This window comes from Salmo trutta, chromosome 21 (genome assembly GCF_901001165.1).
Source record: "Salmo trutta chromosome 21, fSalTru1.1, whole genome shotgun sequence".
Classification (NCBI taxonomy): domain Eukaryota; kingdom Metazoa; phylum Chordata; class Actinopteri; order Salmoniformes; family Salmonidae; genus Salmo; species Salmo trutta.
In genome coordinates, this window is record NC_042977.1 from 30684684 (window position 1) to 30700023 (window position 15340).

The following is a 15340-nucleotide window of genomic DNA, read 5'->3' on the forward strand; positions in this document are numbered from 1 at the left end:
TACTCAGATTTTTTAAAATGTTGAATATTGTAATTTTCTTTTGAAGATATTAATTTATAAGCCGTGCATGCTGTTGTTATTGTATTGTCAATATTGGCAGCAAGATGTGTAATGACAAAAACTACTAACATATTCTCTACATAGGCTCAAAGAAATATAAAACGACGACAAACCAAGAGAAGAAAAACACGAAAACCATTAAGTACCTCCTAAAATCATTTCTGTGGCGACCATTGTTCTGGGGTTAACCTGCTCTGTCAAATAAGACATGTCTGTATTTACATACTGAGCTGACTTTGGCCACACAGATGCTGAACCCTGTTCCACTCTTGTTTAAATCCACTCTTCCAAGTTAATTCGCACACGAAAATGCACAAAGCTGCAGAGGTTTCTTAATTTCCTGTGCAGGCCACACACAACTACAAAGTTCCCTTTGGCTCAGAGCTAAGAGCTGGAGGACTCTGAACCTGAACCTGAGAAACTGGAATTTTCACTGTCAAAATATGTTTCAAGAAAGGGCTTTGTCTCTCAGCTCATGAAGTACAGACCATGTAATATATTCAAAATAATTCATAGTTTCATATAATACCTGTTTTCTTAATTTGGTAATTTCCTCATGCAAAATCTAATATCCTATGGTTCTCATACTGTTTACAGTATACTGGAAAATATTTAATAAGGACATTTTCTATTGTTTGTTATCGAGCCTTCTGGATGTGTGGGGAAAATTTTGGGAGGACTCTGCAGTGCAGTGTACTGCAATGAGTACATCAATAAGAGTAAAGCACAGACATCTATCTCAATGACAAATTACAGACATTACAATCAATGACATCCTCAGTAGCCAACTAAATGCGAAGGAATAGCGAGAAGGAAAGGAAGGAAGAGAGACAAATGGAGAAAGAAAGGGAGAGAGAGAAAGGCACAGTGAAAAGAGAGACAGGAAGCCGGCCGACAGAGTTCATTCTCTTAAAGGTTCGCCTGTGTGTGTGTGTGTAACTGTGCTCTCATTTGTTCACTCAATTAGTCAGTGCTCCATCAGTGCACAGGACCTCTCAGCCAGCCCAGCCAGCACAGCCAGCCCCGTGAAACCCAACCCATTGGCCTGGCTCACTCGCCCAGGCACCCAGGCCCCAGAAATGCAAAGAACGTGCTGAAAGGAGAAAAGCAGACCAGGCAGGGGGAATGAGGCCAAAAAAACTGGAATAAAACAGGGCCACCTGATCCATACCAGCAGTAGTAATGTGGCCGACCCAAACAGAGCACTCATTGTCTGTGGCATTCAGACGCCACGAGAGCTGCTCTCTGTCGCCCCCTCCCCTCCCATCTTACACTGCACTGCAGAGTCCTCCCATAGCAAGCTACACATCTGGAGCTCTAACTACCCTAGGGAGGTAGCCACCTTACGCTGCCATGGCTACAAACAAACCAACAATCCATATAAAATAGATGCTTTTCCACATTTAGCCCCCTCTCTCTACCCGTTGCTATACACACACACACATGGACGATGGAACACACACACACACACACAGGCAAACACAGACACTGTACACACGCCCGTATCCACGAGGCAGTAGACAGGAGTTAGGCAGTGGTGGCTGCTGAATAATTCAAAAGTGGAAATGCATGATTGATGTGGGACATTTAATTTCCACACCTTTAAAATGCCTCTTTCTGCTCAGGCACCCAACAGGCCAGGTAGAGTTCAAAGAGCTGGTCTGGGCCTGGCCTTCCCAGACGGCCTCCACAGTACAAGAGTGGCCTTCTTCCGTGGAGGCGGCTCCAGTGGTGGTGGCTGGGCTTCCACACCTGTGTTTGCTTCTTACACAGTAATTAAGTAGTTGGATGCAATTTTGAGCCGCTAGCACAAAGTAGCTCACTCAGAATAAGGAACAGGGGGTGGGTGAAGAATCTTGGCTCCCAATTAGATGTGGCTGGAAAACCTGAACACCACAAGATTAGTTCTGAAGGGTGTGCACACATATCGCATAGCCATGACTTGTCATGTGAGGTTTCTTGAAGCAATGTGAGGTTGCTTGTCATAAAAGAAAGATTGAATAATTACAGGGAAACTTGAATTTAGATATTGTCTTACCAGATTGACATCAGAAATAGCAACAGCTTTAATTTAATCACTTCCAACAAAAAAAAAAAAATGTATGTTCAGAAATATGACAAAAACTAGTTTAGCAATCAAAGGATACATTTTTATGTTGAATAACATTTATTGTTTTGCCCGCTTATAAAAACCACAGGGACGCAGGAAACTCACAGATGGGCTTAATGGTGACTAAGGAACAAGCAGAGAGAAAGAGAATAAGAAGGTGGAATGGGAAAGAAAAAGAAAACGTGGTGTTGAGCCAATGAACTGTTACAGAGGTAAGTAGGGGTAGCGAAGGGTCACTGTAAGTGCAAAGAGAACTCAAAGTCATAACGAACAGTTACTCAGGCTTCTGATGGGACAGCTCTCCCCACTTTCCCAGAATCCTCTAAGCTCATTTCACTTTTAGTTAAGAAAAACTATGGAGGTCAGGAAATATATTATAACAAAATGTTCTAGATGTAATGTCATAACAGAACACTCCATATTTGTTCTACTATGTCCCATACAGTGTGATATTGAAACATTTCACTATAGATTACAATGATTAATGTGAAATTAATTCATGCCAAAATGAATGCCAAAATGTTTTATTTCTTGTTTTTTGGGAGTTTTGCTTAGTCAATGCTTAAACTATATTAATGTGAACATTTCAAAAAATCTAAAAGAAAAACATTCCTGACATGACCCTGGTTGTCAGGCAGGCTTGCCTCTGACAGACCTTTAAACAGGATACTCTTGTTATTAACCATCACTGACACAATCCAAATGGAACCCATCTTTATTTGAAATGCAAATGACGTACAGAATGCCTCAGCCCTCTCCACTCTCTCTCCAGAGTAATTTATTACAGAGGGACAGGAGTTTTGACAAATCGCTGGGCTCAACTAATTTAGTTGTGGTATAGTTCAGCTATGAGGCTCCTATGTAAAGAGGGTCCTCCTCTGTGAGTGTGCCCGATTTATGGGTGCTCTCAAGCCAGTGGCAGGGTTCAAAGAAGCCGAGTGGGGTGGGGGCGAGCATGACGTATGGGGATTTCACAAATATGGTGGAACACACACGGTTTGCTGTAAATCTGACCAGAGCATGGGGGAGTGGTGGCGGGCATGGGAGGTGGTCAGTGAGAGGGATAGTGGTGGGGGGTGTGGGGGGGTTGAGTGAAGGCTGGGTTAAATAATTGACTTGGGATTTAACTAAACCAGTTTTTAAATGGTTTGTGGATTATTATCCTGTACAGATGTACTAACTTAATTTCACCAGTTTCTCACAGCACAGCCTGGTCTCAGAGCAAAACGTATTATATTTTAATAAAATCCGTGCCACTCCATTTAGTATTGTATGTTACTTTACGTTAGGTTACATTACTTTTTGTTATAACATAGTAAACGTAAATCCGGGACATTGAAATTAGTATGATATGTTACATTTGGTACGGACAATAGATCAAAAGAAAAGGCGGGGGGTTGTTTAAGTTGACTTATAAATTCTAGCAGACTCTCTTACCCAGAGGGAGTGAAATACATTTTTGTTTTCAATACTGGTCCCCTGTGGGAAATGAACACACAACCCTGGCATTGCAAGTGTCATACTCTACCAACTGAGCCACATATACTGTAACATGAATGTCTAGCAACCCAAAGGTTGTGTGTTCAAATCTCATCACGGACAACTATAGCATTTGAGCTAATTAGGAACTTCACAACTACTTGCACATTTTTAGCTACTTTGCAGTTACTTAGCATGTTAGCTATCCCTGTCCCTAACCTTAACCCTTTAACCTAACTCCTAAACCTAACCCTAACCTTAACCCCTAACCTAACATAGCATATCATAAAGCAATCGAAGTAGTAATATATCATACTAAACAGGTCAAATGCGATCAAGACGTAGTATACTATATGTCCCACAATTCGTATTATATTGAACGACTGCTATTCCATTTGTACTGTAGGCCAATGTAATGTAACCTAACATAAAGTAACATATCATACTAAATGGAGTGGCATGGATTTTAGTAAAATTTCATTTTGATCTGAGGCCAGATTGCACAGCAAGAAAATACTCCTGCAGCAACAAGAAAGTTAATTATTATGTGGATAATAATTAATGGACATATTTCTAAGGGTTGTTCAAAAAATGTGTTGGGCCAAATCAGGTCTGAAACGTTAAAGTGGAAATTACAAACATTAGATCCTTTTTAGACCTTGAATACACTACAAGTTTGCATTTCCTGCCGCGCAGGAAAATGATCTGCGAAAACAGAGTGATCAAATTAAGATTACACACCTGTAGTAATTTAGGAGGCGAATCATTGTCCAATGAATATTAAATTCTGTTCATTTTGAAAACAAACGTATTGGTGAAGGAAGAGAGGTATGCAAACAAATATAGGTCACCTACACACATTTTCGACCACTAACAGGAAAACACACACACACTTTCTAACTAGCCTTTTTGAACATTAAACTTTCACCCCAATCCAAGCCACCCCTAAACCCTTTGTAAATATTTAGCCTCCATTTAATGGAGTGGCTTTCTGCTACTGTCTGACCATGATAACCGATGTGAGGTGGTTGGCTCAATGTCACACTAAATGGATGTGAGAATAGCTGCCTTAACAGGAGGAGAAATCATGAGTTACCTATCTGACCTGTTCAATCATTGCACTATGCATTGGTTATTTATAAAAACTTACCACAGATTTAGATCCATCTCTTCTTTCCTTTGGTGAGATTTTTCGTTGTTGAAATTCTACCACAATTGTTAGAATAAAACTAGGCTTACATAAAATTTGCTAAATCAGTTAGTAAATGATAGGTTTAAAGTGGAATTCCTACGCTAGCTGTACATGTATTGTTCTCCATCGTTAATTCATATATACATTTATTTTCACAAATTAAACATTAGTAAGCTAATTTCCTAAATTGCTAAACCACAGATTAAAAATGTCCTGCTTCCTTTTTTTAGCTGTGTTCCAGCCAGATCTGAACATATGAGAGATCGGCCCCCTTACTGTGACAATTTGTGTGAACACAGTTAAAACAAGAAGCAAGTTTGAATCTGTGCTAAGAGTCTTGGTAGCAAATGACCAATGCTAAATATAACTAAATAGATTTATGAATTCAAGGATTAGTATAACAGAGCCAAGAAGGTATAACGAAGAAAATGTGGGGGTCTGGCTCATGGACTAGATGAGATGCTTCACCTTTCAACCTATCATTGCAAATTTTAAGTCGTTTTTTGGAACAATTTAGCTCGAATTAGCTGGTGTCATTTTTCAAATTATTATTCCTTCTGGGAATCAAGAGTTTTCTATGCATATATGGAAGAAATGCAGTGGGACATAGACAAAGCTGGGCTTTAGGACACTCCGAAGGTATGACGCGTTTGTTTCAAGGTTGAAAAATGCATTTAAATTAATTTTATGGATCACAATGCCTTCAGAAAGTATTCATACCCCTTGACTTACTCCACATTTTGTTGTGTTACAGCCTGAAAATATATGAAATACTTTTACCCCCACACCCATCGACACACAATACCAATCATGACAAAGTAAAAACATGTTTTTAGAAATGTTAGCACACTTATTGAAAAGGAAACACATTAAATATATAATTTACATAAGTATTCACAGCCTTATTAGACTCACCTTTGGTAGTGATTACAGCTGTGAATCCTTCTGGGTAAGTCTCTAAGAGCTTTGCACACCTGGATTGTACAATATTTGGACATTTATTTTTTTCAAAATTCTTCAAGCTCTGTCAAATTGGTTGTTGATCATTGCTAAACACCATTTTCAAGTCCTGCCATAAATCTTCAAGCAGATTTAAGTCAAAACTAACTCAGCCACTCAGGAACATTCACTGTTTTCTTGGTAAGCAACTCCAGTGTAGATTTGGCCTTCTGTTTTAGGTTATTGTCCTGCTGAAAGGTGAATTCATCTCCCAGTGTCTGGTGGACATCAGACTGACTCAAGTTTTCCTCTAGGATTTTGCCTGTGCTTAGCTCCATTCCATGAATTGTTTTATCCTGAAAAATTCCCCAGTGCTTATTAAGGATTACACTCATACAACAGGAGGTACAATGGCTAGAACGGAGCAAATGGAATGGCCTCAAACACTTGGAGACCATGAGTTTGACGTATTTGATACCATTCCACTAAATCCATTCCAGTCATTACCACGAGCCCGTTCTCCCAAATGAAGGTGCCACCAACCTCTTTTGAAGCATACACATAATGCAGCCACCACTATGCTTGAAAATATGGAGAGTGGTACTCAGTGATGTGTTGTATTGGATTTGCCCCAAATATAACACTTTATATTCAGGACAACAAGTGTATTGCTTTCCCACATTGCAGTCTTACTTTAGTGCCTTATTGCAAACAGGGTGCATGTTCTGTAATATTTTATTCTGTACAGCCTTCCTAACTTTCACTCTGTCAATTAGATTAGTATTGTGGAGAAACTACGGTGTTGTTGATCCAATCTCAGTTTTCTCCAAGCAAAGCCATTAAACTCTGTAACTGTTTTAAAGTCACCATTGGTGTAACGATGTGTGCTGAGAGTCGGGAAGCAAGTTCAGAGAATGAGTGTTTTAATAAATAAATGAAAACATAATACAAAACAAGAAGCACGAACAACGCACAGACAGGAAACTGAAACAGAAACAATGACGCCTGGGGAAGGAACCAAAGGGAGGGACATATATAGGGAAGGTAATCAAGGAGGTGATGGAGTCCAGGTGAGTGTCATAATGTGCGTAACGATGGTGACAGGTGTGCGCCACAACGATCAGCCTGGTGGCCAGAAAGGGACCACACGTGACAATTTGCCTCATGGTGAAATCCCTAAGCGGTTTCCTTCCTGTCCGGCAACCGAGATAGGAAGGACACCTGCATCTTTGAAGTGACTGGATGGATGTATTGATACACCATGCAAAATGTAATTAATAACGTCACCATGCTTAAAGGGGTATTCAATGTCTGCTTTGTTTATTTTTTACCCATCTACCAATAGGTGCCTTTCTTTGCGAGGCATTGGAAAGCCTACCTGGTCTTTGTGGTTGAATCACTGCTCGACTGAAGGACCTTATAGATCATTTTTAAGCAATAATAATAACAGTTAAGTGCTGTCCCTAAGGTAGCGGTAGATCCTATAATAATGGAGCAAGTTGGACTCTAAACAGGCACGTGAGAGACAGGTTCACTCCCCAACAGGCATCAGTGCCAAGGAGGGTCTGAATGGTCTGATGCTGTGGACAAGGGTGATTTGAGGGAGTGACCTCCTGTCACCACTCCCCCACTAATGAAGACCAGATGCGCCTTCCCCAACACACTCACAAACACGCACGCTTGCACACACACTCACACACGCTGTAAATGGTGCCCTATCCCTATCAATCCGTTGTCATTGACATTCACTCTCTATTAATCCCTACATCTCTCATGGTCTAAACAACATAAAGTTGTTATGTTGAATGGAGTTTAGTATTGGGGGGCTTCTCCCGGTTCTCCCCGGGAGTACGGCTGAGGCCCCAGTGGGGTAGTGGGTGAGATGGAGATGGTCTTGTCACCAGTCCCTGCCTGTTGTTAAATCCCTTCTCTCAGCAGGCTTTAGGGTTGGAGAGGATCACAAGAGCAACTGCAGAAGGAGACAAGATATAAATGAGAGAGAGAGAGATGGTTTGAAAAGCAATGGGGAGCAGAGAGGTTGTTTGAAAGACCCTCTTTAGTAATAACTGACTGGGGCTCAAGTGTTCTCAAGTAGAGGGCAAATGCCTTTGTCAACATCCAAGATACAATCATTGTTAACTTAAACACCTAATACTTGACCCAAACCCTCTTTTGAACATCACTAATCATTATGTATTATCATTGATGTGACGATGCATCACAAATTAACATTGATTCATATTTCTTCACGAAATAAACTATAGATGTTGCCTATCTTCACAAAAAATCTTTAGATTTTCATTAAATATTTTAACAGCTTTATTTTACACTAAAATTAACATCTGACTTAAAAGATAACATTTGCCTTAATGGATAAACAAACAAGACAAGAAACAGGACAAAAAGTGAGTGGCTCTACATTTGTATTATAACTGACAAAGCACAAACCGTCATGTATTAATAACCAAATTGACCCCATAAAGTTTGTGAAACGTTTCCTTTCCTATCTTCTTCACAGTTCTTTGAAATCTTGCTCTTGTTGACTTTGTAGAATTCCCTGTGAGGTCTATGTGAAAGCTGGTGTTACACAATTGGCGAGGAGGAGGCATTAGCTTTCATCTTCAGCCTGGTAGGGGAGCACCCCAAACTGCCTGTCATTACAGCCTGTAGAGGAGCTGTGGGTAGCTGCTGTCATTACCCCACACCTCCATCCCTCCCTCCATCCCCCTCTCTTCCCCTCCCTCTGCCCCCAAACCAACCCCAGCTCTAGAGGGGACTTTGGGCCAGCCCACTGTAGCCCCTTAGCAGTGGAGATAAGCACTAGGCTATTCCCGGGACTGTCTTTGATACTTGGGACTGTTAATAGTATCTCTATTACCATGAGTCAGGCTGTATGCCAGTTGGGCGCTATGGGGGCACTTTGGTGATGGACATAGACAGTATGCTACTGCTGTGCTTGGGGTGACTTGTAAAACAACCCTACTGCTGGTGCTTAGGATTTTCACACAGTGGCGTTTTACTATAATGTATTTGAATTGTTCAATTAGATGAGCCCGACACTAGCCCCGACACACATTCAAACAGACACTTACCCAAACACACACACAATGTCAGATAATTACATTTGTTGATCAAATCTAATCGAGATAGAATCAAATCAGAATCACGTTCTGAAAATCATCCATGGGAATTCAGATTTTACAAAATATATGTTTGGGCCACCTACAGTGAGGGAAAAAAGTATTTGATCCCCTGCTGATTTTGTACATTTGCCCACTGACAAAGAAATGATCAGTCTATAATTTTAATGGTAGGTTTATTTGAACAGTGAGAGACAGAATAACAACAAAAAAATACAGAAAAATGCATGTCAAAAATGTTATAAATTGATTTGCATTTTAATGAGGGAAATAAGTATTTGACCCCCTCTCAATCAGAAAGATTTCTGGTTCCCAGGTGTCTTTTATACAGGTAACGAACTGAGATTAAGAGCACACTCTTAAAGGGACCGCTCCTAATCTCAGTTTGTTACCTGTATAAAAGACAGAAGCCATCAATCAATCAGATTCCAAACTCTCCCCCATGGCCAAGACCAAAGAGCTCTCCAAGGATGTGAGAAGATGACAACAGTTGGTGCGATTATTTGCAAATGGAAGAAACACAAAAGAACTGTCAATCTCCCTCGGCCTGGGGCTCCATGCAAGATCTCACCAAGCTGTTGCAATGATCATGAGAACGGTGAGGAATCAGCCTCACTACACGGGAGGATCTTGTCAATGATCTCAAGGCAGCTGGGACCATAGTCACCAAGAAAACAATTGGTAACACACTACGCCGTGAAGGACTGAAATCCTGCAGCGCCCGCAAGGTCCCCCTGCTCAAGAAAGCACATATACATGCCCGTCTGAAGTTTGCCAATGAACATCTAAATGATTCAGAGGACAACTGGGTGAAGATTAAAATGGAGTTCTTTGGCATCAACTCAACTCGCCGTGTTTGGAGGAGGAGGAATGCTGCCTATGACCCGAAGAACACCATCCCCACCGTCAAACATGGAGGTAGAAACATTATGCTTTGGGGGTGTTTTTCTGCTAAGGCATGGGTGTCAAACTCTGGCCCGCGGGCCAAATTTGGCCCGCTGGGTAATTATATTTGGCCCTTGAGACAATACCAAATTACTACTAGAGCTGGCCCGCCGGTATTATACAGCGCATTCACCGCTAATACTACGAATCCCATAATGCTCTGCTGTTGTTTTCGCGCGCCAATCAGGACAGGACCCGGAAACGCCCTTTCCTCTGTGACAGTAGTCATAGCAACATAGACGCTACAACTGTCAGCGCGCTATCCCTTCCCAAAAATGGCGAAAAGAAAGGCAGAAAACAGGAGCTTTCTGGACAAGTGGGAGGCAGAATATCTGTTTACATATGTAAAAGACAAACCTGTTTGTCTTGTTTGTGGAGTCAACGTGGCTGTAAGTAAGGAGTACAACATTAGACGACACTATGAAACGAAACACCATGACAAATACAAGGACCTGGACATGACTCAAAGGAGCCAGAAAGTAGAGGAGATGAAAAGAAGTTTGGTTTCACAACAGAATATGTTCAAAAAAGCCACATCACAAAGTGAGGCTGCTGTAAAGGCTAGTTATATAGTGGCAGCAGAGATCGCAAAATCAGCCCGGCCCTTTAATGAGGGAGAGTTCGTGAAAAAGTGCATGATGAAAGTTTGTGACCTCGTATGCCCAGAGAAAAAGCAAGCATTTTCAAACGTGAGCCTGAGCAGGAACACAGTAGCTGATCGCACATGTGATCTTGCCACCAATCTGTATGACCAGCTGATGGAAAAGGGAAAAGATTTCGTTGCGTTCTCCCTCGCTGTGGATGAGAGCTGCAATGCATCTGATACTGCTCAGCTGTCATTCTTCATCCGTGGAGTGGACTCAAATCTGTGTGTTACGGAGGAGCTATTGGGATTCAAATCAATGCATGGCACAACCACAGGAAAGGAAATCTTTGAGGAGGTTTCCAAATGTGTAACTGAAATAAAGCTGCCATGGGATAAACTCGTTGGATTAACGACAGATCAGGCCTCTGATCAGGCCCTACACCCAAACAAGGGCACTGCGTTCATCCACCTCTGGCCTGCTCGCCTCCCTACCTCTGAGGAAGCACAGTTCCCGCTCAGCCCAGTCAAAACTGTTCGCCGCTCTGGCACCCCAATGGTGGAACAAGCTCCCTCACGATGCCAGGACAGCGGAGTCAATCACCACCTTCCGGAGACACCTGAAACCCCACCTCTTTAAGGAATACCTGGGATAGGATAAAGTAATCCTTCTAACCCCCCCCCCCTTTAAAAGATTTAGATGCACTATTGTAAAGTGGTTGTTCTACTGGATATTATAGGTGAATGCACCAATTTGTAAGTCGCTCTGGATAAGAGCGTCTGCTAAATGACTTAAATGTAAATGTAAATGAGCGATGTGCGGTAAAAAGAGTGGACTGGTGGGCATGGTTCGGGAGAAGATGCGGGAAGAGAACTGTGCATGTGAGCTAACTGTTTACCACTGCATCATACATCAGGAATCACTGTGTGCCAAAGCCCTAAAGATGGAACGTGTTATGACCACAGTAACACAGGTAGTTAACTTTATAAGAGCCAAAGGTCTGAATCACTGCCAGTTTACATTTTTTCTAGAGGAGTGTGGTTCAGAATACGCAAACATGCCGTATCACACAGAGGTGAGATGGCTAAGCAGAGGAAAAGTACTGAACAGATGTTTCGAGCTGCGTGAGGAAATATGTCAATTCCTGGAAACCAAAGGGAAGGATACAGCAGAGCTCCGGGAGCAAAAGTTTCTGTGTGAGCTGGCCTTTCTCTGTGACATCTCGAGCCATCTCGATGCGCTGAACCTGCAGCTTCAGGGGCGGGGGCGCATCATCACAGACATGTACGCTGCAGTGAGGGCCTTTAAAACTAAACTGTGCCTGTGGGAGAATCAGATGCTGCAAGGAAACCCTTGCCATTTTCCCTGCTGCCAAACCATAAAAGCGCAGATCTCTACCGCCGTGTTCCCATGCGCACAGTTTGCTGAAAAACTCAGTGTTCTCGCCGTTGAGTTTAGCCGGCAATTTGCCGACTTCGATGTCCAGAAATGTAGGTTTGAACTGCTTAGTAATCCCTTCGCAGTTGATGTGGAAAATGCACCAACCAATATCCAAATGGAGCTGATTGAACTCCAGTGCAACGACACGCTGAAGTCAAAGTATGATGCTGTGGGCGCCGCACAGTTTCCACGGTTCATCCCAGACACAATGCCTCAGCTCCGCACCCAAGCTGCTCAGATGCTCTCCATGTTCGGCAGCACTTATCTATGCGAGCAACTTTTCTCCTCGTTGAAGATGACCAAAACAACTCACAGGAGACGTCTGACTGATGAACACCTTCGCTCGATACTGAGGATTTCTTCAGCTCAGAGCCTGAGCCCAGACATTGATGAACTAGCATCCAAGAAGAGATGCCAGGTATCTGGCTTGGGCACATCAGATTAGATCAGTGTGCAATAATTAACGTTTTCTTTGTGCACTTTTTCTTGCTACAAGGCATGGGCTTGAATGGTTGATTGATTTATTATCATTTTATTTGTAAAATTATTAGCCAGTGGAAAAAGTTTATTTTGGTATTTAAATCAGAAGGCTGCAAATAGAAAAGAGGCATACGATTTTTATTAAAATTTTATTTATTTAATAAATGAATGCCATTGATGTGTTTTTTCATTTGAAATTCGATTTTGCATGTCTCCACTATTAAATTATATATTGTATGGTAATAAGCGATGCTTGTTCCATATTCAATGTTAAAGCAAAACTTGTTTGGGTCCATATTAAAAGGTTCATTTGTTCAATGTTGGCCCGCGACTTTGTTCAGGTTTTACATTTTGGCCCACTGGGTATTTGAGTTTGACACCCCTGTGCTAAGGGGACAGGACAACTTCACCGCATCAAAGGGACGATGGACGGGGCCATGTACCGTCAAATCTTGGGTGAGAACCTCCTTCCCTCAGCCAGGGCACTGAAAATGGGTCGTGGATGGGTATTCCAGCATGACAATGACCCAAAACACAAGGCCAAGGCAACAAAGGAGTGGCTCAAGAAGAAGCACATTAAGGTCCTGGAGTGGCCTAGCCAGTCTCCAGAACTTAATCCCATAGAAAATCTGTGGAGGGAGCTGAAGGTTCGAGTTGCCAAACATCAGCCTCGAAACCATAATAACTTGGAGAAGATCTGCAAAGAGGTGTGGGACAAAATCCCTCCTGAGATGTGTGCAAACCTGGTGGCCAACTACAAGAAACGTCTGACCTCTGTGATTGCCAACAAGGGTTTTGCCACCAAGTACTAAGTCATGTTTTGCAGAGGGGTCAAATACTTATTTCCCTCATTAAAATGCAAATCATTTTATAACATTTTTGACATGCGTTTTTCTGTATTTTATTATTTTATTTTTTTCTCTCACTGTTCAAATAAACCTACCATTAAAATTATAGACTGATCATTTCTTTGTCAGGGCGCAAACGTACAAAATCAGCAAGGGATCAAGTACTTTTTTCCCTCACTGTACTAACTACACACGTGAAAACTCCATATAAATCAAGACCTGTTCCCAGTCCTGGTCCTGCTGTAATCCCAGGGTTCAGTTCAGTATGATGTCACATCTGTATTTCCAGGTCCCTAATCCCCCATACAGGTCATCAGCAGAGAGGTCAAGGTCGTGGGACACACAGTCCGTGACTGACACAAGTTTTGGGAGTCTACATCAGCCCATCAGCCATCATTTAGCTGTCATGCGGGAAAACAAAATGGATGTGGAACAAAGTGCTGAGACTGACTCAACCTTCTATGATTGCAGCCTAAATAGCTATGGACTGAAATTGGGCATTTAACACCCTGGCAGCTGCCCAAGACACAATTTGTCCCAGTCTAGAGGGCAGCATGGCTGAAATAGCATGCCACGTGAAATATCAAATTTCCTGGGAACTCTCATATCCCATTGCTGAAATAGCCCAACAACTTGTAGAAAAGTTTTGCAGTTCATCAGTAAATTCGGTATTTCATGTAGTATATCATTCGACCACATACTTCAGTATAAAAGCAGTGCACGTGGTACAGGGCAACATGTTATCACACAAAACGTGTACATGTATTCTGATATTTTATTCCTTATTAATTATGAATGGCTAATTATAACTAACAGTATTAATAATTGCACACACAGTAAACTCTGTTTATCTGAAAATGTAAGAGAGTAACGGTGATAAAATGCTAGAAGAAGTAACGATAATTGCAGTAGTACTAATTTTGTAGAAGTAGTACAAGCTATTGGTGAGAGGTGTAGTGGTATTTTAGTAATAGTCATGGGAACAACAAAAGCATAATTCCAATCATGTGGTATGAATTTGACACAGAGGGCTGGGTATAAGACAAATAAAGATCAGGCTATGAGGATATGTAGCCTCATGTAGCCCTGTCTCCAATGTATCCCCATCCAGCAGCCCCAGCCTCTTTGGCAAACTTAAGAGAGACAGCTCTCTAGCTTCCAGCTCATTTGTTATGCCTCATATGATGTGGATAGTACATGGACAGCCAAGGGAACAGGCAGTAACAAGCCTCTGTGATATATTAACAGACACTTCAGATATGTCCTGTTCCCTCAACGTATTAATGTTCCCTTTAGCATGTAGTGATTTTGATTCGTTTTATAACATATATTAGAGGCATGTTCCAAGTGTCTTTTGACATCTGAAAAGGCACATTTCAAAACTTTACAAATGTGTCTTTTCACACTTTTTGGGCCAAGTTGGAAACAAAATTAAATGGTACAGATCCCCAGCATGTGAAAGGGGTTTTCTGAGAGAGGGAGAGAGATATAAGCTAGGGGGCTCTAAGCAGGGATCACTGATAATGAAATCAAACGCCAGAATGTCCATTTACTGGAACGAATCTGTTAGAGAGGAGCATCTGTGAAAGAGATGTTCAGAGAGTTTTCACCTCTGTGGAGCCAGGGCCAAGGACAACTGTCTGGTACTGGAGCCCCCCTCAGGAGCTAGTTTACTGACAAATCTCAGCATGCCAGCCTGACTAAAAAGCTTAGAATTCCGGAAATGTTAGACAAAAGCTTAGATAGATAAAAATAGCTGAATTATTATATTGTATTTTTTTATAGGTCCCTGTCACATTAAATGTTTCAACAGATTTTTATATATAAATACACTACATGACCAAAATGTATGTAGACACCTGCTCAACGAACATCTCATTCCAAAATCATGGGCATCAATATGGAGTTGGTCCCCCTTTTGCTGCTATAACATCCTCTACTCTTCTGGGAAGGCTTTCCACTAGAAGTCGGAACATTGCTGCAGGGACTTGCTTCCATTCAGCCACAAGAGCATTAGTGATGTCGGGTACTGATGTTGGGCGATTAGGTCTTGCTCGCAGTCGGGGTTCCAATTCATCCCAAAGGTGATAGATGGGGTTGAGGTCAGGGCTCTGTGAGGGCCA

At 41.9% G+C, this 15340-nt stretch overlaps 1 protein-coding gene across 1 annotated transcript; it reads left to right on the forward strand.

The window, feature by feature from the left end:
• The first annotated feature begins 9947 nt into the window (after window positions 1–9947).
• On the forward strand, window positions 9948–12687 carry LOC115157145 (general transcription factor II-I repeat domain-containing protein 2-like). The gene is made up of 2 exons (XM_029705130.1): window positions 9948–10877; window positions 11260–12687. The coding sequence occupies exons 1-2, from the start codon at window positions 10141–10143 to the stop codon at window positions 12332–12334; spliced, it is 1812 nt and encodes a 603-aa protein (XP_029560990.1). The 5' UTR covers window positions 9948–10140; the 3' UTR covers window positions 12335–12687.
• Window positions 12688–15340: the final 2653 nt, after the last annotated feature.

Coding starts and splice junctions, on each gene's coding strand:
- LOC115157145 (XM_029705130.1), top strand. CDS start 10,141: ATGGCGAAAAGAAAGGCAGAAAACAGGAGCTTTCTGGACAAGTGGGAG. Junction 10,878..11,259: donor TTAACGACAGATCAGGCCTC/TGATCAGGCCCT, acceptor TAAATGTAAATG/AGCGATGTGCGGTAAAAAGA.